The 23,756-nt window shown below is 40.1% G+C and overlaps 3 protein-coding genes across 4 annotated transcripts in view; all 3 read right to left on the reverse strand.

The window, feature by feature from the left end:
- Positions 1-800, reverse strand: part of cmtm3 (CKLF-like MARVEL transmembrane domain containing 3) — an 11,208-nt gene extending 10,408 nt beyond the window's left edge. The window contains exon 1 of the mRNA XM_017405011.3: positions 541-800. Within this exon, the coding sequence (XP_017260500.1) occupies positions 541-657 (117 nt within the window). The 5' untranslated portion in view covers positions 658-800. The remainder of the gene's footprint in view (positions 1-540) is intronic.
- Positions 801-919: 119 nt separating this feature from the next.
- On the reverse strand, positions 920-3,883 carry LOC108251320 (proteolipid protein 2). The gene is made up of 4 exons (XM_017441577.3): positions 3,552-3,883; positions 3,050-3,205; positions 2,855-2,950; positions 920-1,712 (listed from the first exon to the last, which is right to left on the reverse strand). Exons 1-4 carry the CDS (start codon positions 3,636-3,638, stop codon positions 1,605-1,607), a joined length of 447 nt encoding a protein of 148 aa, XP_017297066.1. The 5' UTR covers positions 3,639-3,883; the 3' UTR covers positions 920-1,604.
- A 349-nt stretch (positions 3,884-4,232) lies between these two features.
- galns (galactosamine (N-acetyl)-6-sulfatase) overlaps positions 4,233-23,756 on the reverse strand; it is a 30,265-nt gene continuing 10,741 nt past the window's right edge. For both annotated transcript variants that reach the window (XM_017404770.3, XM_025002875.2), the window contains 5 exons: positions 20,442-20,584; positions 18,390-18,492; positions 12,794-12,915; positions 6,253-6,370; positions 4,233-5,127 (listed from right to left, as the gene is read on the reverse strand). In XM_017404770.3, the coding sequence (XP_017260259.1) occupies positions 5,041-5,127; positions 6,253-6,370; positions 12,794-12,915; positions 18,390-18,492; positions 20,442-20,584 (573 nt within the window). In that variant the 3' untranslated portion in view covers positions 4,233-5,040. The remainder of the gene's footprint in view (positions 5,128-6,252; positions 6,371-12,793; positions 12,916-18,389; positions 18,493-20,441; positions 20,585-23,756) is intronic.

Here is a 23,756-nt window from a genome sequence, read left to right on the forward strand (position 1 = left end):
TCAGGCTGCAGATGGAGACTGCAGACACTGAAGGAGCAGTGAAGAGTTCAGGCTGCAGATGGAGACTGCAGACACTGAAGGAGCAGTGAAGAGTTTCAGGCTGCAGATGGAGACTGCAGACACTGAAGGAGCAGTGAAGAGTTTCTGGCTGCAGAGTGAAGCCAGAGCTGAGCGTCACGTGACTGAAGCTGCTCACATCGCCACCCCCCGTCCTCCTCCCTACCACACCCGACGCCCCCACTCCATATCAGACTGTATCAGTTCCTGGTTTGTTCAGATCCACACAGAAGAAAAGCTGCTGCGAACATTTGCTTTTGGAGTTTGGAGCTATGTTTGAAGTTTCAGAGGTTTATCCAAAGCAGGCTATCAATCCGTAACTGTTTGCGTTCAGTTTGTAGAATAAAACTGTTCAAATTACACAGAAATGTTAATTAATGCTGTAACCATAAAAGAAAAACGCGACCCAGCGGTTTTGGCATTCGTGCGTAAAAGTCGCGAAACTACATCCTGCACGATCGGAGTCCTTTGCGCGTTTCTTACCACTTCAGCAAGAAGCAGCATTCCTTTCCTGGAGGAGGCGAACTCCCTGCTGGGAAGGACGGACAGCAGGGCGGACTGGCGCGGCCCGTTGGAGTCGGGAGCCTCGATGTCCCCCATGAGTTCGTCTCAAACAGTTTCCGTCTCTGTCCGAACTCCTGGCGCAGCGGCTCCGAGCAGCGGGTTCAAGCCAGAGCAAGGAGGGAGGGGGGAAGAGAGGCTGTGTGGAGGCGTGAAGTTTTCAGGAGGTGGAAACGGAAATAATGACAGCGCGGAAACGCAGCGCGAGCTCCACATCTGGCTTCTCCAGATGTGAAACGCGCTGCCCACAGCTGCACGCGGCACAGCCCGGATATAACAGGGGAAATCAGCAGCTCATGGCGACAGGAGTTAAACCCATCTTTATTAGGACTGTTCAGAGACATTTCAACAATCAGAAACATGAAGAAAACAGTTTGAGTTGATTGAAACGTTTTAACACGTGCAAAACATCCTGCACATAAAACAATTATTAGTTTATACACTCATTAACAGGTTCTTTCCTGCTGTTTTTTTATTTAAGGTAGTCCTTTAAAAACCATTCATATGGTAGAAAACAAAACTTTCCTCAATTAAACTTCGAAATAAAGATTAGTGACCACATGTTTACCTTTAAAAAACAACCAAAGTGTCTGAAAGTTACTGGTCTGCAGGAAGTTTGTGTCTGAACGCCAAGCTCTGTCTTCGCGGCACTTCACCGCCTGGCTGGATCTCAGATTTTTATTCTTCTCATTTTACTCTTTTCTTTCACGTTTAGCAGCAGATTAAATGTCTTCTGCCTTGTCCTATTCGGCCATATTTGTTACAGACTACAGCCAGCCTAATGTAGGTCAATCATGCTACTCAAGCAGAGTCAGCCATGTGCTTTGTTTTCATTGAGTGCATACCCTCATTTCACAATTGCATATCAATACATCTGGAAAACTGCTGAAGCAAACTCTTTCAAACTGCACCATCTAATAGAGTTCAGGGTAATCTGTTTTATGTTTGATTTCATATTTTGCAACGAGTACCTTTAAATTAGTTCATTAATTAACTTGATTTTGTGTTTGACTTCTTTGCATGTTGAACGTGATGTTGTTGAAGAGCATGTAGCCGTCCACGAACAGCAGCCCGACCATCAGAAGACACACTACCTGTAAACACAGACCACATGCTGGCGTTAAGAAACACACTGAACAGCTTACAGCCAGTTTTACTTTAAACGTTAACACAACAGATCATTTTACCTTTACTTAAATATTTAAAGTTGTTACATTTAGAGTACAGAAGGTTTAAGGTGAGTCTTTGGGAAGTTAACACAAAAAAGTCAAAATCCTTAAGAGAACTGGAAAGACTTAAAGAGTTTTCTGCGTTTGACAGACTTAAAGGAGTAGTTCAGATAATTTGAGACAGGGTTCTGGAGAAAGGTTAAGAACAGATGATGTCTTACCTGTTGCAGATAGCTCTTTGAACATCCTCAGTTTGGAGAAAAAGAGTTTAAATCTGACCACAGGTGAGCAAACAGCTAGTCTGAGTCAAGTCAAACCAAACTCCAGTCTCAAAATGTTCACATCAGAGGGTTATTTATTCAGAAATATTAATTCAGAAATATTATAATATTCATGGTGGAATTGCCCCTGGATGCAACGAGGCTGCTACAGCTAGCTGCTGCTGTTGCTATTACCACAGGTATCTATGTAAATAACCATGTGAGCACCGGTCTTGTACTCAGACTAGTTGTTAGCTCATCAGTCCAATCAGGTTTAATATTTATTTCTTTAAACTTGGAATGGGCAAAGCTTTTCCAATATTTGAAGTCTAAATAAAAAATTATTGAAACCATCATGAAATTTTTGGTTTTTTTAGACCAGACAAGCTGTTTTTTTTCCAACACAAGATCTACCTTCCACCCATCCTCCAAAACAAAAACAAATGAAATCCAGCGCACCCAAGAGTTTTTCTGCTGGTGCAGTTTATTTTGAAAGGATTATAAAGTGGAAGCAATGATCCCAGGTGAGCTCAGCTTTAATGCTATGCAGCCCCCTCCACTAATATTTAAAAAAAAAGAATTATAAACAAATTCAAAGGTATTAACTGTTCACAGCCTTCCCATTTCAAAAGATCTGAACTATTGCTTTAATCATTTTGAACCAAAAACAAATGTTTTATGAAACAAACAGCATCTAAAATTTTATTTCAATTGAAAATACAAAAAGAGGAAAACTTAAATCAGCGTGCAGAACTTGACCCACGGGACAAAGAGGACAAATGTAGATTTAAAACGCGTCGTTCTCACCCCTCCAACCAGCGAGCCCGTGAAGGTGTACGACGTCAACACCGTCAGGCTCAGGACAGTCAGGTAAACTGCTGCAAAGACCGAGTTGAAAACATCCTAAAGAGAGAAATAAATAAACAGCACAAGCACATATTAGAATTGCCCTCAGACAGTTTTAGCTCCTTTACATGATGCATGATGGGAATCATTACTCACAACCAGAGGCCAAAAGAAGAAAGTCAGTTTCTTGTTGAGTCTCAGGAGGTACAGGAGCAGCAGGAGGGACGTGACCAGAAACTCCAACACCGTGGCTGTGATGTACTTCGGAGCCGATGCCACAGCGAAACACACAAAGGCAACAAACAGAGACACCTGAGGTAGAAACAAAAACATGAAAATAAAATGGTTCTTTCACTTAAACTCCCTGCAGAGGCTGACATCTAGTTTCACTCTCTGCCACCCTGCATGCCTGACAGGTTGTGCAGAAACAGAGGGAGGAAGTTCCCACTTCTCTGTGGGTAAATGACTCTTTTAGCCTCTAAAATGCTCTTTACGCTGATCACTCGATACCTGCTTTAGCTGGAGTAAGCCAGCTTGTGATGCCCGGTCATCCTGTTTCTCTTCCTCTTTCTGAAGTTACAGCAAATCTGAACTGTTTCAGGTCTGCGGGAAAAATGTCAAATGTTCAAAGTGAGGATGATGCGTGAATCCAGCTCACCGTTTCTGCTACTTTCACAATCCCCCTCCTGGATCGGAGGAAACCTGTGTCCAGGTCCAGTGTTGTCTTCTCGTTGCCCTCTGACATGACGGTGTTCTTTCATTTACAGAGACAGAGCTCGTTTGGTCTGTTTCCTGACTCATGCAACTTCCTCTGAGCTGTAAAGGAAATGACAAAAAAAAAATGAAATCAGCAGCTACTTCACCTTTTATCAGCAACCTAAAAAACAAAATGCTCAGACTCACCCAGCTCAGAAACAGAAACTCTAAATACTTTTTTATATGTTTATTGCAATTTAGTGCAATGAACTTTTATTTGCTGTTAATGTTCGTCACAGAAGAGTTAAAAAGTTTAAATCTTGCTTATCCAAAGCAAAAAAAACACACACAAGACGAAGAAGAAAAGCCCTGAACATCCTGTTTTCTCTGTGCTCTGAGGGGATGTAGGGTAGATGAATAAGGGTAAGACTTTGATCTTTCAGAATTCAGAATAAAATTAAACAACACCAGGTTTTAACTGTCCTAAATGATCCCACAGATTGTTGTTTTTCTTTCAGCTGCTCTCCTCTTCAGGGTTCACCACAGATTTGGCAATTGCTTTTTGCCAAATGTCCTTTCTGACGCAACCTGAGCTCGAACCTGCAGCCGGAGGAAGCTAAATGATTCTACAACATCATCTTTATTAGGAAAAGTCTTCATTTATTTAACTATCTTGGAAAATAAGACATTAAAGGTTTAAAAAATCAGATCAGAGTATCTGAACAAACTGTATTTCAACAGGAGCTTCTGGTTTAAATACACTTTGATGGCTTTTCTCAATTAAAATGATTATTTTAAAGGTTTAATTAATGTGATTTACCTCAGATTAAACTAATACAGTTAAAACATTTTCAAAAGAGCAGGTCCTCAACCATCGGTACCAGTTCAGGGATCATTTGGTATCGGGCTGCACAGAAATAATAAAAATGTTTCTTAAACAACTTGATAAATATTTTTATGCAACCAGGGCATTTTGTTTTGAAAATTGAATATAAAACAATATAAAAAAAGCCCTTTTTCATGTTGGCACAGAAAAGCTTGCAGCTACAATCAATCAACCTGAAAGTTTATCACCATTAAATCATCTATCATGTCCCAGGAAACTATCAGAAAACTTCCACCTGTTGTTTGTTTGTGGCTTCATTTCACAGTTTATAAAACAGACATTTTACAGCAGAATTAAACTCAAATTAACCACATCAACAGAACAACTGTTACAGAACAAAATCCACAGAATGAATCAAGTTTCAATCAGTCTAAATAAATAAATTTCCCTGTTTTGACCTACACCGTAAAATCCTGTTGTGATTTAATGTTTTGTAACCCTAAATTTCCCCTGATTTTATTCCATGTTCTTTTCTTTAATACTGCCTTTAATCGTATTTTTAAATGCTTTAAATGAAAAGGCTTGGTTGTTGTTCGTCTTCAGGTTGTGTTCCCTCCGTTTGCGCTCAGTGAGGCCAGGAGCACTTCCAGGGTTTGGACTCGGGCGGCTGCAGACACTTTCCTAACTTCTCACAACCTGCAGGAGCCCAGTTCTGCAAAACACAGCAGGCAGCACCGTTCACAAAACCAATCTAAAAACATAAAAATACATAATTTAAATAGAAGAGGATGTTTCTTTTTTTAGTTTAGTTCAGTCATGTTTGGGGAAAGAACCTCATCAGTTTTGTTTCCTGCCTTGAGCCACGGGGGCTTTAGGGCGGGTTACGGTTTCCTGCCGTGTCCTTTATTTTATCTGGGCCTGGTTCTGATCCAAGTCTCTTCCTTTAGCTTAGCATTCATCTTTAACCTGTAAGTAAATTCTGTTAACTCATCATGTTTGTGTTTACCTGAAATACTAAAGTGTTGCATATTACTATATAACATCACAATCTCATTACAGTTTAATTTATTATATTTAACAGCACTTATTTATTAAATAAGTGTGTTATTTTAGAGTGGTCAATACACAAACTTTAATGCAAAAATAACATTTTATTTATAAGATTTTAGTAAGAAAATCTACAAAAAAGGCTCAGTTTTTGCTATTTTTTCATAAAAAGATTAAAGAATTTAGACTGTCAAAATGCTAAAAAACTATATTTTCTTTGTATAAATGCATACTGATGAGATGAAAAATATTAACTTTATTATTATGATTTTAAATAAATCTACAGTATTTAGTTGACAAAGGAGGAATTATGTTTTAAAGTTGCATTACCCCACATAAAACTGTTTCTCTTATTGACCACCAGGTGGCAGTGTTATAACACAAATGATTGAAGAGTAAATGTGTTGGAGGGCTTCTCTGGCAGGAAAAGCAGACACAGGTCACATCAGTGACTTGAAACAATCCTAAAACCAAATTCATCTCAGAAACACTGATGCTGAACCAGAGAAAAGGCTCAGCTTGACCTGATGAAGCCATCAAACATGACAAAGCTGCTTTTATTCTTTTTTTATTCAAACACCAGTTCTATTCTTTCAAATAAGTCTGGTCAGTGTTTATAATATATCAGTTTATGTGAAGTGTGACTGAATGAACACTATGAAGCCTAACGAGCCAAATTAAACCTACAGATTCTTTAATTAACTATTTTCCCAGACCTCTTATCTTATCTGATTATTTTATAACATTCTAAAAGTTCATTATTTATTTGTCTGAGTGCCACGGATCTCACCATCACTGCCAGGTCACACATGTTGAGCTGAGGCATGCCAGGAGTCAGAGTCTTCTGATGCTCCTGAACAACTGGAGAGATCCTCCTCAGAGTCTCCTGGTACTCCTTTGACAAAACGCTGCAAACACACACAGTCCTAATCATCAGCTGGATTCAGGTGGTTTAACAGCATTTCTTTATATGTCTATGACAGATCAAAATCAGAAAAATCCGTATTTCCGTTCCCCACAACCCCATTTGACACTTTTGTGTTTTGTTTCTCAACTTGAATCCAAAACTCAAAGATTGCTGACGTGAAATTAAACTATAAGAAGAACAGAGAACAAATCCTCACATGACAGAAAGTCAGTGGTTATCTGTGCTTTAAATGATCAGTTGGTTGTGAAGCAGTTTTTTATTATTTTAACTGAAACGTTTTACTTCAAACTATGACATTTTTTAGCGAAACAGTAAGAAAATGTGTGCAGACTGCTAAAAGTGTTTTAAACCACTTCCAGTTTATTTACCTTTTGTTTCCAAAGAGGCAGATTTTCTAATAAACTTTTAAATTAGTCTTGGTCATCAGCTCTTCCGGCTTTCTTTGGGTCTTCAAAGTTTTTATTATTATTTTTATAAACTTTGTCTGCTTTTCACTCATCTTCCGTCCAGTTTTTGAACCTGAATATAACTTATTGTGCGGTGTGTGCTCATAAAATGAGGAAAGAGGATAACTGGAGGACAAAGAAGAAGTGTCAAGTTTAAAAGACTCTTTATAGAAGATGAACAGTTTCTGAATGTCTTAAAGAAATATAGAAAAATCTTTCAAACACCTGAAACAAGCCTCATCCTTCAGCTGATCATCTGCTGTATGTAAAGTTTTCAGCTCTTTGGGAATCACATAGTTGTTAAAAACTTTTAATATTTTTCATAATTCAGCCAAATGAATGGGATCAAATTGTGTTTTTATTACAGGCTGCTGGTAACAAAGTCCCTAAAGATTTGATTTGAAATCTTTGCTAAGTTGTCCGTTCTGTGACCATTCTTATAAAAAGTGTTACAAATCCACAGAACAGTTAAAGCAAAATAACAAAAAGTTGTTGACAAAGTGTCATGGGTTTGTGTTCAACATCATTAATCCACACATTCAAGCACCAGAAGCAGCAATATATTGTTAAAACACAGAATAACATTTTATCTTCTCCTAATTGCAATTAAAAGAAAACCCAATTAAAGGAAGAAGCAGTGGCACATGAACATACAGAGTGGAGAAGGTTGTGGTTCTGCATCTGAGTGTTTGTCATAAATAAGCCGTCAGACTAATGAAGTCTCAGGAGGATCCAGGTTAACACGACGTTATAAAATTATTTCAATTTTTGTTTTGTTATCTCTGAAGTTTTTGGGTTGATTACAAAAAAGAAATACATGCAAAATGAATTGAATAATACGGCTTTTTCACATTGTTTTCATCATTCAGTCACCTTCCCTGTGGGCCGGAAGTGGCCCCCACGCAGGCTGGTTATGGCCCGTGGTCCACCATTTGACGATCACTGATTTTTAGGACTTAAACGGTCAGAGTTCGGTGAACATCCGTATTAGTGAAAAAGCAACAAAAGTCCAAAGAAAAGCTCTGAAAGACCTTCAGAAACACACTTTTAAAGATTACAAAAAAGTCTGGCTCTTTGGAAATAAAACTTGAAAATTTGAAGAACTGACTCAAGATTTTACAGTTCTGCCTAAACTTTACTTTTTCCACCTTTAATCCAATAATCATTTAACATTTAAGTTGATTCGTTAACAAGCTTTACTGTTTGTGTCAGCGTGGGGGGACAGTGTGACCACAGAACTGAAACATGAACGCACAAACACACACTCTGGCCACCTCTGGTAACACACACTCCGCAGGATGAACTATGTAACCCCCATCACCTCCCCTGTCTCTCAATTACTGCAGTTGGACACCAGTGAGCCGAGCACCTCTGTGCATTATTATATTCAGAGTGTAAAACACAGGGGCCCTGAAGGCTTTCAAAGGAACGCTGCTCTCAATAGGACCTGTAGGGTTAATGGGCTGTGTGTGTGTGTGTGTGTTTGTGGGGTGGGGTGGGGGGAGTGGGCGTCTGGTGGCGTGACACAGGGATAGACAAATATCAGCAGTGCAATTACACCCCTGATACATTCGCCGGCAGCACCTGTGCCAGCCTTCCATCCATCCCTCCACTGCAAAGCCAACCCTCTGATTGGCCCCCGGGGAACATGTGCATGTGTGTGAGGTGAAGTGTCAATTAGAGTAATAACCCCGGGCCCTGTCCAGCTCACACCTACCCTCCCTCTTAGATCTCCCACAGGGCAGCAAGGCTTCCTCCATCAGCAAACACCTGCTCCTTTTCCCCGAAACTCTCTCTTTACTTTGCCTACAATTACTTGGCTGGTTGTGCGCTCTGACTGCAATTAGTCTCTCTCCTTGCGCGCCACATTCGTCACGCTGCATTCTGATCCACGGCTGATAACGGGGGGGGGGGGACCCAGACTGGTTAAAAAGGAAAAAAAATAAAAAATCAAACATTCAGATGAAAATGCTTCACCTATCTGCAAATCACAAACTCTGCTTTCGCCACATCTTGATCAGCAAAAGAGATATTTTATGTGCTCGCCACTGATTGTGGAGATTTTTTTTTGTTTTTTTGAAGCAGCAAATGAAGTACATGTGAGGGAGATTTATGCTCAGTTTCTGCACACAAGAAGTGCACTGTAAAAAGGGATTTTGAACAATATTAAATATTACCCATGAAGACTATTTAAAGCAATAGTTAAGTGATCGTTGACGTGACGTTTTGTCAGATAGTTATTGATCGTTAGCACCTAATCAGCTGGGACATCAGTCATGGAGCACAGTGTATTTAGAATGAGGCAAAAGTCTTTGTCCAGGCTAGGCTAATGGCTAGCCAGTTTTTAAAAAAAATCATTTTCCAGACTTAATAAAGAACTCTTTCTCAAAACAGTGAAAAGAATGCTTCATTAGCTAATATTAAACTTCTACGTTTTTGCATAACACTGTTTAGTTTGTTGCTGTTTTTTTAATCAAACACCGTAAGCGTAGTATTCTGTCACATCGGCATTTTGTTTTTAAGGAAAAACTCGTTTGATAAGCCTGAAAAAGGCTTTTGCCTCTTTCTCAGTAATGTGTTTTTTAGTATTACAGTTAGTGAATGTAGTTTGTAGTCGAGAAGGTTCTGTTAGTGTAAAAAGTTTTTATTTCCTTTACATCTGATGACTCGGTGAAGTGATTATGTAACACGTGGCTAGTTTAGCATTAGTCAAATTTATCTACCGATCACAAACCAACATCAACAGCTATATATATATATATATATATATTTAATTGGTTTGAATTTAACTGTAGTAGCTGAGTGATACCAAGTATAAACAAGTTCAAATTTACCGAATTATTTAAATAAATGAAGCTGGTAAATTCTTTGAAAAAATAAATTAGTCAGAATTTATCTAATTGAACTTAATAAAAATGGTAAAAAAACAGCCAAAATTAAACAGTTTGTAAACATTTGGGTGAAGAAATGTGACTTAGCTTTTACATTTATGATTTTTTTAACTCAAAATTTGGTTATCTGGTTATAATTCAGCCAAATAAAGTAAATGCAAATTGTTACACCTATTTTATTAATTTAATTTCAACAGTTTGTTTTTACAGATATACACTGGGTACGCTGCACAAAACATAGTTTCTTGTTGTTTTGTCACAGTGCAAAACCTCTAAATCAAAAACTAATAATATCATTTGTTTTGTTGCCCCCCCCCTCACCCTCTGCATCCAACTAATGAAAAGCTCACAGTCAGCACAGCTCATTATCATGATTATAACCCTTAGCTTACTTGTGTCAAGGCAAAATCTGGAATAATAAGCAGGCTCTATGCAAATGCAGTCTTTTGATTTATAATGTATGGCACCCAAGGGGGATGGGGGCATTGCTCAGGTGTGTCACCGCTCTGATTACTGATTCATAACACTATTGCTAGAACACACACATACACACACACATTTCCAAACAACCACACAGTAGCAGAAGGTGGGGGAATTGAGGAGACAATCAAATACATCTGTCCTGCCCACCCCCGCTCCCTTCCCTCCACCTCGGTGGAAATTGAGCACTTCAGTGAGGACTATTGATTGGAGACACAAGAGGTTGGTGGCAGGCAGCAGATGAGGCCAGAACGCGCGGGGCTGCCTGCGGTGGCAGGGCCGCGACTGAGCCGTGGGTGGGGTGGGGTGGGGGGCTCTGGGGACGTGAGCTGGGGTGGGTGGTGTGAAAAGTGGGATGTGTTAATCTCACAGAAAATATGCAGCTACTTCACTGAGTTAGACCTGGTTGGTGTCTGCTCTCCGTCCTGAGCAGATGGAGCACTGTATCAACAACACAGGAGCAGTTCAGACGTTTTAAAGGGGGGTTCTGGGAAAAGACTATGAACCGAAAATATCTTACCTGTTGTAGGAAGTTTATTTCTGACCAGACCAACGAGCTAAAGGCTAGTCCGAGCGAGGCCAAAACCAACGAGTCTCAAATATTTTATTTTTAAAGGCCTTGCGTTCCTTGAAGGAATGCACATCACCTGCCACCTTTCATCAAAGAGTTGTATGTAATTTTAAGTAAGTTATCGACATTTTTGTGTTAGCAAAGGTAGATTAGATGTGGCGACCATCTTGAAATGAGCTGACTCCAAATGTCAGTCGGTTGTAGATGCACATCCAATCGTTACTCTCTGAAAGTTTCATGAAAATCTGTCAAGTGGTTCATGCTAACAGACACTGTTGACTCCAGCAGCATGGAAGTTGCCCGATGAACAGCGCTCTGAATATGCGCCACACCAATGTCTGTGAAATTGGTGTGTCCTTGAACTGAAGTGCGTGCGCTTTTATTTCTGCACGTGAATCAACTGTAAGCCTGAGAGAAGCTGGACCTCGGAGTGGCGCTGAGGCCATTTAAAGAGTTTTCAAAAAAAAAAACTTCACGTCAGAGTATCTAAATTGTCACTTTAAATGACAAAAGAATCTAAAAAGAATGGCCTTGTAGATTGCATAATCACGACAAAGGCTACTTTTTTTGGTTAACTTGGCCTGACTGGGGACTGTGTTTGTGTGTGTTCTCGGCTGTATCACAGCCTCCGACAGTAGTGAAGGTATGCGTGCAGACAGGTCCTACATCATCTTAAGTGGCTCTTTAGGTGGTGACAGAGATTAATGATGGCCAGGCAAACAGTCCAGCTGGGGGACCTTAGAGCGCACGGACAAAACACACACACACACACTACGAGGCTTAAATAGGGAGGGGGTGGAGACGGTCCCCAAAGATGCACAGGGACATCAACTGAGAGAAGATGTAACCTGGGAAAATTAGACAAAAGTTAGAGGAAAGGGGCGTTACCTTCTAAAACTGAGCCGACTAAACAGAGAGGAAGACATAAAAGAGGAGACAAAATGTGTGTGTGTGTGTGTGTGTGTGTACATTTTGCATCCAGCACAACACATGGCTGCAGACTGATTGGTTCATGCATTTTTGTTGTTGTTGTTGCATTTATCTTTTTTTATACTTCCAAGTAAATAGCAAGGTTAAAAGATGGGCTAAAGTGAAAAACAACATTAATGTTTTATCATCCAATCTCGCTGCGGAGCTAAAAGGAGCTCGAGCTTGTAGCAAAGGAGCAGATGAGGCCATGGCAGGAATGTGAAAGGCAGAACGTCAGAAGAGAAAGGTCAGTGTAGGAGGTTTTCTGCTGGGAGGGAGCCAGAAAGCATAAAAAGAATATTCTCTCATCAAAGTGTTCTGGGATTATCTTAATATATTAGTCATGGTCTCAGGCTGTGCCTTTTTTAAGATCTTGGTAATAGACTGCACTGAGAGTACATGGTAAAAAAATATGCTCTTCTTTCTTTACACTTTTATTAACACCCACTGCTGAAGGTTCGACCAAAACAGCTATAACTCTGTCATTTCTCAACATGAGACAATGATAGTCTAAAACTCTGGAGTGAAAGGTGGCGGATGATATGTATTACCTCAGGAATGCTAAGTTTTTAATTTAATAATAGTTTCAGTGCATCTCTGGCTGTTTGTGTTTCCTACTGCTTCACTCTCCTCTCTGCAATTCTTAACTCTCCTTGCAGCTGAGGCAGACACACACACAACACATTAAACAGCACTTACTCTCAATTTAGACCTGAACAATTCATCTTGCAATTTTAACCTGCAAGCCGTCCTCCGGAGGAGGCTTGATGGCCAGATAGCAATCTTTAAGAAGCTGTTTGCAATCACAAAGAGGAGGGTGTAATCATGCGCGCTCTGGCTGAGTGGATCAATCCGCCACCTTCTTTTCCATGCCGCTAAATCCACATTGATCTTACACACATTTTGCACAACAGACAAACCGCGCTCCTTTCATTTTTATTTCTACCCTTTTCCACGGCTCTTTAATTCCATGCTTCTTTGCTCATCTCTGCCTCCTCTCCTACGCTGTCCTACAGGTGATAAGTTGAAGTTTCAAAGCATCTTACTTGAGTGGGTACTTTTCTCCAGGGTCCCGGCCCAGGTTGAAAATGAGCGGCTGCATCGTGTGCTCTGTCTGATTATGAGTTGTCACACCAGGGACCTCTTCACCTGGACAGAAATTTATACCCTGGAAAAGAAAACACACATTTCTTTTAGTCATTTATTAAAACTAGAACATGAAAATTACTACTGAAGTACAATTAGGTTCAATAAGTTTCTTAGACCTCCAAAACCAGCCTTGGATAAACAGATCTTTTGAAGTGTGAGAAAGTTAAAAACAATTAATATCTTAGCTGTTACAGATAGCTCTTTGAGCGACCTCAATTTGGGGAAGAAAAAGTCTAATTTTGACTGCTTTGACAAGATAACGTCTGTCTGAGTAGAGCCAAAACCAAACTGCTGTTGTTTTAAATCAACTAACATCCAAAGTTTCTTAACGGCTCCTGTACCTTTAACAGAAAACATGAAATTGGCCCTTAGGGGACAAGTTAAGGACTTTGATTTGTTGCAAAGGACACATTTAAAAGAATGAAAAGTGAGTATTTTAGCACAACAAGCATATGTTCAAACTACCGAGACCCATTGTTTTGAAAGCCACATACATTATTGATAGAATAAGTGCATAAATGAATGAAAATGACTTAAGAGTAAAAAATGATGAACCCTAGAGATCAGAGATGCCTTTTATTCTCTCCTTGTTCCTGAATTATCTGTCATTTTACAAGCCTGACGCAGCTTGTGTTCTTTAAACTCACAGATTATCACTCATCCAGAAATCTGTGGAAGTTCCAGGTCACTGCCTTCCCTGCGTGTTCTGGGATAAGAAAAATCTCCAACAGGAAGGAGCAGAACTGCCCCCTTTTGGCTACAAAAGTCTCATAAATTTAAAACGAAGGTCAGCCCGCATCTAAAGAGCAACCGAACAAAGTCTGAGGTCGGTCCTGCAGGCAGGAGAAAAGAATATTAGTTTTAACTTTGTGCAACACGAACACAAGAACTAAAAGAAACTGAACTAAAAATACAGCATTTTGCCATTTTCAGTGGTTTATATTTGATCGTTATCACCTGCTAGTGAATGCAAAGGTGAGTTAAAGAGTTTTTGCCCATTTTTGTCTGTGAGCAAAATATCTCATGAACCACTGGATGTACAGATCAAGATGGCTGCCACTGCCAACTGATCTTAGCAAAGACAAAAATGGTGATAACTCAGCCAATTTTACAGATATTGTGCTAAAATTAAGCGTGGTCATAGCTGAGAGTCATTTACAACACATGCTCCAAGTGCATTCCTTCAAGGAAAACCAGGCTTTTTATTTTATTTTCTAAAAAATAACTTTAAGCTTAGCATATTTAGAAACCTGCTTTTCTACACCTGCTACCCTGAGCTGACCTCTCACTGTTACATGGTCAATATGTTGTCTATACCTGTCTATAATTACAGTAAATGGCTCTAAATGGTCTATATGCTGCATATAAGCCAAGGCTATAAACACTGTGATGCAGGCATCTGATTGTCCTGATCTATTTTACTTTCATCTGTCCCTATCAAATAAACGATTCATCATAAATCTGTTCATATTTTTATGTCTTTATATGGTCTATATGTTGTTTGCATGGCTATATATGGTCTAAATGTTTTCTATATCCATTATATTTACACATCTATATATAGTCTTTATATGGTTTACATGTTTTTGGTTTAATTGTTGTCTATATAAATTTATACATCTTTACATGTCTATATATGGTCTATAAGTTATTTACATGTCTATATATGGTCTATATGTTGGGTATAGGCCGTCTACATACGGTCTACACCCAACATTGTCCTCCAATCTATTGTATTATTCATGGAGCTACTGAGAGAAGAGGACTTTTCCTGCTTCTTCTTCATCTCTTTGCTCCCCTGACTCTTTTCTCAGGAGGCTGGCAGTAATCGCAGCCTGATTGAGTCACACTCTCTCCTCCAGGACCCCCCGGGGAGCACCCACCCCTCCACCCCCCGGCGTTTGAACACACGTACACAAACACACACTTTCTGATGAGCAAAGCTAATATTGAAAAGGCATTCATCTGTAAGGTACTGTAGCTCCCCCCCCCTCTGGGATCACTCATTGGAGCACCTCAGGATACATATAGAGGAACGAAAGAGGGCGAAAGTGAGGACTGAAACACCCCCCCCTCCTCCACACTGATCCAGACTTGTCTTGTATCTTTTGAAGCCAATAGCTTGGAAATGCAGAAAAGAATGAAAAAAAAAAAACATATCATCTCAGAGGAGAGGCATGAAAAGACGGCTCTGTGTATCTCCTGGACTCTGTCTCTTGTGCTGAAGATATTACAGCGAGAACTCCGTATCTCACATGACTTTAACATTACAGATACAGAGAGGCTGCTTTCAAACCGAGGCTCAGCAGTCGGGACGAGATAAGATGCAGAACCATCTGTAGTGATGAAGGGAATTTTGGAAAAGATGATACTTGGCATCCAGTATTGCGTGAAGGAATGCATAGAGTTTCAGTCTAAGATCATTTTATGCTAAAAAATGTTGAGTTGGAGCGATTTTGAGCAAACATTGAGAATAATATTTTGCACATTCTGACGCAATTTCGCAAGATGCCCCACTCAGAGTACGTGTTGCCGATGACTCTCAGCTACTACCATGTTAAATTTTTGTACAATATATATAAAAACTGACTGAATTATAGGCATTCATGTAATTTTCTAAGATCAGTTAGCTGTGGCGACCATCTGAATTAGGTTAATCAGTTGTAGATGCACATTTAACGATTATTTCATGAAAGTTTCATTAAAATCCATCCAGTGGTTTATGAAATATGTTGCTAACAGCCAGACAACAATGACTCTGATTAATTAATTGCCAAATTTTAACCAAAGATCTGTTTGGGACCAGAATATTTGATGAGGGTGACTCTCAGATACGAGCAGATCAAAGTTTAGGTCATTATTTTTTAGCTATTTTTGTGGTTTTTAGGACCAGATGGCTGTCAGGGCCATCTTGAATTGGATCGACTCCAAAGGTTAGTCAGTTGTAGAAATACATCTAGTGATTACTTTCTGCAATTTTTATTAAAAGTCAGTCAGTGGTTCATGAGATATTTGGTACCAGACAGATCCATGGGCACCGCCTTCGCCTTGATTAAAAACTCATGTAGATTATGACTGAAGTATTCAAAAATAGTTTCCTTTTTATTTGTAAACCAGTTTTTTTGACAGAATATATCAGCTCAAACAAGTAAAATTGTTCCATGATTCACAAAACGGTAAACAAACTCAATATACAAGTAGCAAAACTTTTCCGTTTCCTCCCTCCATCTTGGTTAACCGTCTCACATCTCCTCAGATTCATCTTGGATGGATACTTATAAAATATCCAGTGGGGAACACACACACACACTCACATTTTAAAGATTCAACCATAAAAACACAAAGCAAACTGGAGATTTAAGTTTCCTTTGTAGAAATTCAACAGTCGCTCAATGAAGCGCAGACAAACACACAAACTCCTCTGTATGGAGACCAAAACGTCTTTGTGCATTTTTTCTATTTTGCTTTTTTTCCTCTTTCTTCCATGTTCACACACACACACAGCAATCGATAGGCAACTCACAGGCAATCAGACGCCATTATTTGTGAAGTTCCACTTCAGTTCACATGAGTTGATAAAGGAGGCTACTATTGATTCAGCGGCCCTGAAGGAGAGAGCAATTTAAACGACCGATGGGGCATAAAACAAACTGGATGGCAGAAAAAGCATAACCATGGAGGGAGGACAGGACAGGAGGACATGTTCTCATGGACAGAAAGAGACAAAAACCATCATATTCGCTCGCTGCTCATTTCTTCTGATACGTTTCAGGCCTGTCCACTCACTAATAGTATTTGTGAATGCATAAACGCGTTTTTTTTGTTTGTTTTTCAGCCTCTCGTTCACAAAACAGTGTTTTAAAAGGACCTAAATGGTGTTTTTTGAGAATGGTGAAACGTTTTTTTAAATGCCACTCTCATGATTTTGTATGGACGGCCTAAACACAACTTCTTTAAAACTATGAAGTCATAGATCTGCCTCCTGCCTAACGTGACAGAAGCATGGACAGTAACAATAATTAACAAGTTTCTCAACTGCAGCGAAACATTTGCTTACTGTATTATTTCGATGAGCAGACAAGGCTGATCATAAATATCACTGTCTTAAAAAGAGCACAGCAAAAAGTCCTTATTATTCACCAAATACTCAAAGGCCAAAACAGTTTTTGTCAACAATGCAAAAAAACAAACATTGAAGAAGAAAAAGAATTCATTTAAAAAGTGTGGGAAACAGGAATAAAGTCCCTGACAGAAGTTCTGTCGCTTCTCCATGTTGTGGAAACAAAAGCTTATAACCTGACTTTAAATTCATCCATTGGTTTTAGAAATGACTCATATGAAACCTGAAACCTTCCCAAATGAAGTTTAATTTACAGAAATAAATTTGCTTCACTGCAGAAAAAAATGATCCTTTAATGAACACAAAAAGGTCAGATTTTGGCAAGACAAAAGTTTTGTCGCCTTGTCATATAATGCACACAATCCTAGTTTACAGTCTCACCTGTGCTCACTAATTAATCAGGTAATTAGTGGGTCAGGGACTGTAGTTTTAAAGACTGACACTTGTGTATAAAGACTCTAATATGCTTTAAACATCAAACGTCAGCAGAAGTTTAATGTGACACAAAGCAGAAGCTTCACTTCGTCATCAGTCCACAAAAAAGATAATCTTCTTGTGTCTGTGTTCGTCATCCATGTCTATGTGTATGCTGCAGGTCTCGATTCCTGTTTCTGGTGTATTTGAGTGATAGTGTTACAGCACCACACACAGGCCTGGCATAGTTACTACAGCATGTTCGGTCATTTCCTCTTCCTGTGTAGATGAAAACATGACTAAAGACAGTGTAGTGTCTATGTCAGGGGTGGCCAATCCTGGTCCTCGAGGGCCACCATCCTGCATGTTTTACTTGTTCCTCTGCTCCAACACACCTGATTTAAATCAATGGGTGATAAACAGGCTTCTGCAGAACACGAAGAGGGAATTAAACCACTGAATCAGGCGTGTTGGAGCAGGGAAACAAGGAAAACATGCAGGATGGTGGCCCTCGAGGACCAGGATTGGACACCCCTGGTCTATGTGAACATTTTAAGAAGCAACAACAAAAAAAGATTGTTTTTAGGAAAAAAAAGGTTCCCTTCTGGACAAGGCCTTCACCGAGTGGATGGAACTCCGACCCAGAAGAACAGGCCCCCATGATGATATGCAAATAGCTGAGGGAGGAAAATTTGCCACCCGAGTTTGAACAAACAAATCAACTGGTTGATGAATGATGCAAGTTCACACATGTGGGGGTCCTTCATTAATATTCATTCCACTCTGATGTACGCAGCAGTCAATTGATGAGCCAATGTGAAGATAACACAAACAACAGCCAAAGTGTTTGTGTGTTTCGGTGAGATTAGGAAAGACAAACGGGTACAAAGTGGCAGAGTAAATCAAGCGCTGAGGAAACAGAGACGGGACAAAGCCGAGGCATTAAAATGGAGTCTTACGCTTTTTAACTCCTCCCATGAGTTGCTCCAGGTCCAGTAGTGTGCCTTGTACGGACCAACCCTCACAGCCATCAGCTCGTTGCCACGATAGTAAAATGTTGGTCTGTTCAGAAAAGAAAAATGATCAGATATGTTGCAATTATACTTAAACCAAACTTGACACAAAAAAGCTTTTCTTTTGGCACGAGTATATTTTATTTCCTCATCTAATTAATGACCTCACATCATTGTGTTTTCTTTTCTTTGCTGACATAAATCATCACTGATAGATCAGGTTGTTAAGGATGACATCATTTGTATCTGTATTTAGTCTAAAATGTAACTGTTGGGACAAAATTTAAAAAACTAGACTTGATGATGGCACATTATCAGTAAAATATCAGGGAACATTTAAAGGAATAAATCAGAAGTTTTTTGAAGTGGAATTCTGTGGAAAGGTTATAAATAATTATCTTACCTGTTGCAGAAAGCTCTTTGAATGACTTAAATTTGGAGAAATACAGATTAGTTCTGACTGGATTGACAAGACCAAGCAGAGCTAAACCCAAAGCAGGTTGATGTTATTGTAAATAAAACCTGTTGTTACAAAAACCTGCCCATTCTCACTTTCTGGAATCCAAGCCTTCAATGTATAACATTATCCGATGCCAGAAAATCATATTTGCTATCAAATATTACAGCTAAAATGTGCAGGTCAATTTACATGAAAGTGGTAAAGCAGACAAACATGTCTGAGGACGGCTGGACTCATTCCTCCTCAGTCAGCCGCTCTATGAGCCAACTAGAAGTCATGACAAGTGGCAAAAGAAGAATTCCCCTCTTAAATGGATAAAAAAAGAGTTTGCTGACAAAAGAATTGTCACCTTAAATCAGAGACAACCTGTTATAGCAGTATAAGTTTATTACATCACTATAGCTGACAAAATAAATGTGTAAGAAAACATAAAAACAGAAATCAGCTGCTGGTTTACGTAGAACCTGTAGCTCCTCATATTCAGCAAATTCACTGACTTTATTTATTACATCTGGGCTTTAATTTGACATTGAAACAGCTTTGTTTAAAAAATAAAAAAACATCTTGACTTTGATTGTAATTTAGAGAAAAGTCAGACATTTGAGGCCGCAGCAATCCCAAAAAGATTTTGCAAAATCCTGGACGGACTGTACTGGATACTGATTCATGCAAATGAAATTTTTATACTTTTACACTGCTGTCACTTTCGTGTCATACAATTATACAGTTATTCTGACAGAAATACTCTGATATCCTGCCAGATGGGCCCCAGGCTGCACCAGAAGTGTGAAGATGCGTAAAATAGAATTCACATGAACCGCAATTAATTTGTTGAGATTGAGTTGTTTTAAGACGGAAGCAATCTGCTCTAATTTTGGCCCCGCATAGACGGGCTGTTAGCTCATCAATCCGGTCAGAACTAAACTCTTTTTCCAAGCTGAGGTACAGAGGTACACACAGATCCTTCTGAGGCAGACGTTTTATTGTAATCCAGTCAACCATTGTTAAAAATATCTCTAAAAACCTCTCATTTTTTAGAATAATAGAGGAAAACTAAAGTGTATATTTTCTAAAAGCAGCGAGGATCAGTTAAAAAGTCATCTTTATTGGTGAGATAATTCAACTGAAAAATATAAAACATAACTGCTACATTTACTTCTTGAATTACTTGACTGTGGGTCTCAAATCAAACATTTCTTTTAGTGCTTTTTAGTACACGATGAGCTTTATGTACTTATTGATTAGAGCATACAACAGTTCTCCACCTTCAATTGGACCTGTTTGCCATTGTACATCCTGCCAGGAGCAATTTGCCTCAGACAACATCACCCTGAGGATCACTAGTAATCCCGATGTTTCTGTACATGAAGAGGAGCCAGCTGAGGCAGTGAAGAAATCTCATAAGGATCCCTCCTGGGTATCAGCCTTTGGAGGGTTTATAAGGCAGCGGCCAGTCAGAGATGCTGGGAATCCAACCTCCAGGAGGAGAAGGAGGAAGTTAACTAAGGACAAAAAGTGGAACTGGTGTTTTTATTCACCTGTTTTCAAGTTTTTCAGACAAGTTTAACAAGACTGGCGTCAGATCGAGTCCATCCAGGATCCGGTCATCGGGAGGGTCGATGCCAGCCAGCGCCAGACTGGTGGTGAACAGGTCCATGACATTAGCAGGCTGCAGACTCACCTGTGTAAGGGTGAGGAAATGGCAAATTCATGCAAAGAAAAAAACTGTGAAAATATTGTTTAAAAGTCAATATTTGTCTGATTCTGTTATGAATATGACGCATGGGCTAAGGAACACTTCTGTACACCACGGTCTGTAAACACAGTTCACCATGCTGTCCACAAACGCTGCTTAAAGCTCTATCAGGCAAAGAAGAAGCCAGATGTGAACACCATTCAGAAATGCCACCTCCTTCTATGGGCCAAAGCTCATTTAAAATGGGCTGAGGCAAAGACAAGAACTGTTCTGTGGTCAGACAAATAAAAAATTCAAAAAGAAAAAAAAAAGTTTAAAATTTTTTTTGGGAACCCATGGATATCATGCCCTCCATACTTAAAAGGAGAAGGACCATCCAACCTGTTACCAGCTCTTAGTTCAAAGGCCTGCCTCTCTGATGGTATGGGGGTGCATTAGTGCCTCTCATATGGGCAGCTTACACATCTGGAGCAACACCGAAGCAGGATTTAGAACAGCATGCGCTCCTATCCAGCTCAACCTTTAACAAAGACCACCCAGGACTGCTGAACAGCCAGAGTCCTGCATCAAACAAGAATGGGACAACATTCCCTCCAAAACCTCCAGCAGCTGCTCTCCTCAGGGAGGCTTCAAAGCGGAAACATGACCCTGACGCAACTTTTTTGAGACGTGTTTCTGCCATAAAATTCAAAATTCCCTTTTTTTTAATTAAAAAAATACAATTTCTTTCTTTGATATGTTTGCCATGATCCATTGTGAATAAAATATGGGTTTATGAGAGTTGCAATGATGTTTTTGTTTACATTTTACACAAGGTCACAACTTTTTCATATTTGGGGTTGTAAGTTTTAAAAGATGAAGGCCAACCACACCTCCTCTCTTTACAAAAACATCTCTCATGCTGTACCGGCACCAACCATCAATGTGGTTCAACTCTGCCACGAGTTTTTAAATTTACACCTGATGACTTAAGTCTGAAATCAAGAAGGAGCTGAAGTAACATGACATTAATACATAGGTGTGAGATGTTGCTTCCATGTGTGGTTGCCAGTATATACATGAAGGAGAAGAGATGCATTTCTTCAATTTATTCTCTAATCTCTGCATGCAGCTTTACAATCAAAACTCCAAAATGCCTTTCCTTCCTAAATGAGGTTTTTTGGGAGGAAAAGGGAAAAGGAGGAGAGGAAGTGGGGATAGGACACGGCCGGGGCAAGCAGGCTGCTGAAGCTGGAGCGAGCTGGTGTTTTATCTCCTTCTCCCAGTCGCTGTGAAAAGCTTTATTTTATTTATAAACTTTGAACTATTTTCAGATAAAATGCCATTTTTTCGCTGTCATCCTTGATCTTCCGTTCCATTCTCTCCTGAGCGAGCCTTAGAGGGAGACGGCACGCTCACAATCAGATATCAGCTATCAGGCCTCTGCAGCTGCACCACCATGAGCCGCTGCGCTCCTATCGACGGCCAGCACACACACACACTCTTAAGCACTGAAATGAACTCCCCCTTTTCTTCTGAATCCACAGAACCAGCCACAGAAAAAGGCTCTGCAATGCATTCTATGATCTATCTGCACATCCAGACACTCTTTCTCTCTCACGAGCACAAACAGATTCAGTCCTTTACTTCATTTTTACATTTTTTTTAAAGCCCCCCTCAGACACAAACACTGACTATTAAAGAAGACAGGACAAAAGGGGAAGAGCAGAGGCAGCGTTGACATTTAGTCAGTAATAACTTGCATGAACAAAAACCAAAACTTTCAAACTCAGACTGGTCACATGGAGGACTTTATCTCTTGAGTTGCCATCTTTTATGCTCTTCCTGTTAGAACTTTGCCCTCTTCAGCAGTCTTTTTATTTCTTCACCTTTTTGTTCTTTCCCTGTTTTGTCCGAATCATTTCTCTCTGAAACATTACATTTTCTTTCTCTTGTTTCTTTTTGTGTCGCAGCATCGGTTATCTGAGGATGCGGCGCTTACATTCTCATCTCTTCCATCGTCTGGATGTGTGTCGGCTGCTGATAAACCAGCAAAAAGGATTGTGATGTTCAAAAACGGTTGTGGGCCTGACAGCCCACCCACTTTACCATCTTTGTTCATGCAGCTACTCATCATCCCTGCTCCTCATCCCTCTCCTCAGGCACCAGGAGAATGCTGAATCTGCATCCGGCTCTGCTCCGTCATTCCAACACACCTCCTCCTACATATGAGTCTAACTCATAACAAATATTTCAACTAGACAAATAAATCGCCGTACTTCAGGACCCATAAACTTGTCTCCTCATTTAGATAATGCCAAGATGAATCTGTGTTTCCTCAGTATGATAAACCTGTTGAAAATCCCCCTTTTCCACAAAGGCTTGCATGGCTGTTTATGGCTTTGAGAGCTTATGGGGTTTTTCAAAGCACAGATCAACAGATTTCAAAAGACTATGAAGCAAAAGAGGGAGCAACATTGTGTTCAGTTTGTCCTCCCTCCAAAAGCAACACTGCAACCACAATAAATCCAGATCTGAGGAGTACAGTAGCTCCAACAAAGCAGCTTTGTCATCACAGCTCCAGAGATCTTCAGAGAAGCTCTGTAGGACCAATTACTTAGCGCCATGGCTGCACATCTGCACTGATAGTGAAACAAAGCTACCCACAAGCAGTTCTTACCATGTGCACAATTATAACACAACACAGGTGCATCAAAGCCTCACAAACACATCATTCCTTGCAATGTGGCAAAGTCTGTCTTTAGCTCTGCTCTTTTTATCCCTTCTTTTCTCTTTCCTACCTATTTTACTTCTTCCCTTGCTTCCTTCCCTGCACTCACCCCCCCACCCTCTCAACCCCCTCCTCTCCTGTTTCTTTATCCCGAACGCCTGGCATATTCAGATACTGAAGTCCTCATTACGGCTCAATCCAACCTCAGCAAACACACAAACAGATTAGCCGCTTAAGACGCTCCCAATCCCCCTCTCCCTCGCTACTCTGCTGCGCTATCAGGCCCCAGCACAACCCTGTGAGATGAGCCAGGGGCAAGGCTTACTGCAGACTGCAGCCTCCGCTCGCTCCTCCGCAAAATCCCTCTGCGTCACAGCCCCGTGTCACAGCTGCCCCTAATACAATTAAAAGTCATTTGCAGAACGTGCAGGCTTAGGGGATCACGGC

The sequence above is a fragment of the Kryptolebias marmoratus genome, linkage group LG15 (assembly GCF_001649575.2).
Source record: "Kryptolebias marmoratus isolate JLee-2015 linkage group LG15, ASM164957v2, whole genome shotgun sequence".
NCBI classification, from domain to species: Eukaryota; Metazoa; Chordata; class Actinopteri; order Cyprinodontiformes; family Rivulidae; genus Kryptolebias; species Kryptolebias marmoratus.